Source organism: Epinephelus moara, unplaced genomic scaffold, assembly GCF_006386435.1.
Source record: "Epinephelus moara isolate mb unplaced genomic scaffold, YSFRI_EMoa_1.0 scaffold2282, whole genome shotgun sequence".
Taxonomy (NCBI): domain Eukaryota; kingdom Metazoa; phylum Chordata; class Actinopteri; order Perciformes; family Serranidae; genus Epinephelus; species Epinephelus moara.
The window spans coordinates 1-1,564 of record NW_026079855.1 but is presented as its reverse complement, the minus strand read 5'-3'; the positions used below and the strand labels follow the sequence as shown (position 1 = coordinate 1,564).

At 41.4% G+C, this 1,564-nt stretch overlaps 1 protein-coding gene across 1 annotated transcript; it reads right to left on the bottom strand.

Annotated features, from left to right (window-relative positions):
• Positions 1-23: 23 nt before the first annotated feature.
• LOC126387131 (protocadherin beta-14-like) lies at positions 24-1,196 on the bottom strand (the record flags this gene model as incomplete). Its single annotated transcript, XM_050039683.1, has 1 exon — positions 24-1,196. A coding segment is annotated over one exon (1,173 nt), but the record flags the coding sequence as incomplete, so codon positions are not given.
• Positions 1,197-1,564: the final 368 nt, after the last annotated feature.

Here is a 1,564-nt window from a genome sequence, read left to right as displayed (position 1 = left end):
TCCTCAATATTTATCATTGTAACCACTGTATTGACTTTGGCATCTTCTGATATCACAGTTGACTTCGACATTATCTTTATTTCAGGTTTGTTGTCATTTACATCTAGAACATCGACAATTAATTTACAAGAATCTGTGAGTCCTCCGTCGTCACTAGCAAGAACATTTATTTGAAAATTTCGTGAATCCTCAAAATCAATAGTTCCAATCAATGTAACTTCGCCATTGTCCTCGTTTATCTTGAACACTCTCTTTACATCATCGAATGTATTTGTGATTGAATAAGTTATTTTACCGTTTGAACCCTGATCCGCATCTGAGGCTGTAACAGTGGCAACAACTGTTCCTTTAGGTGAGTTCTCAGTAACTGTAGCTTTGTATGTTGGCTGTGTAAAAACGGGGGCATTATCATTAGCGTCTAAAACTGTAATAACAATCAGCATTGTTCCTGACATCTGCGGCTCTCCTCCATCTACAGCCGTCAACACGAGAGAGATCTGCTCCTGTTTCTCTCTGTCTAAAGGCTTCTGTAACACCATCTCAACATTTGTATGGCCATTAGCGTTACTGTGGAGTTTCAGAGCAAAATTATCTGTTGGTTTTAATTCGTAACTTTGAAGATCATTATTTCCAACATCAAGATCATTAGCTCTTTCAAGTACAAATTTTGCCCCGATCACTGCTGACTCACTGATTTTGAATTTCATTTCGTTTTTTTCAAAGGTTGGTGCGTTATCATTAATATCTGTAATCTGGACTGTCACACTGTAAAACTCCATAGGATTCTCCAAAATAATCTGAAAATGTAAGGCACAAGGCGTCGTCTGTCTGCAGAGCGCCTCTCTGTCGATCCTCTCTTTAACAAGGAGGACTCCTCTTCCTCTGTTCAGCTCGATGTACTCGTCGCTGTCTCCGGTAAAAATTCGAGCTTTACCAGCAGTTAGTCGTTTGGTTTCTAAACCTAAATCTTGTGCTATATTACCGACCAAAGAGCCTTTCGACATTTCCTCCGGTATTGTGTAACTGACCTNAAGGAGGACTCCTCTTTCTCTGTTCAGCTCGATGTACTCGTCGCTGTCTCGGGTATAAATTCGAGCTTTACCAGATGCCAGACGTTTAGTCTGTAAACCTAAATCATGTGCTATATTTCCCACTAAGGATCCTTTGGCCATTTCCTCCGGAATAGTGTAGCTGACCTGCCCGTGCACAACGCCAGCGGAGAGGAGACAGATGAACAGCAGTACTTGCCTTCTCATTGTTCTGTCCGATCTTTCCCCCGTGTTATTCGGTGTTTGTATCCCACAAAATTGATATCAATTCCAGTATCAAACGTTAATTTTGCGCATGTAAAATCCACACAAGAGAAAGAAAGTCACTGAGGTCGACGTCTTCTTTTCAAATATCCTTTATGACTCGAGTGCACGTCCTCCCGTCGTGCTCTTTCTTTATTATGTCGATGTTACATGGGAGGTGCTGCTGCAACCCTACTGTCAGCTGCAACACTCTGGTCAACAGCGGCCCTAAGAGTCCACATTGTAAAACTACAGAAATTCAACACAAATGA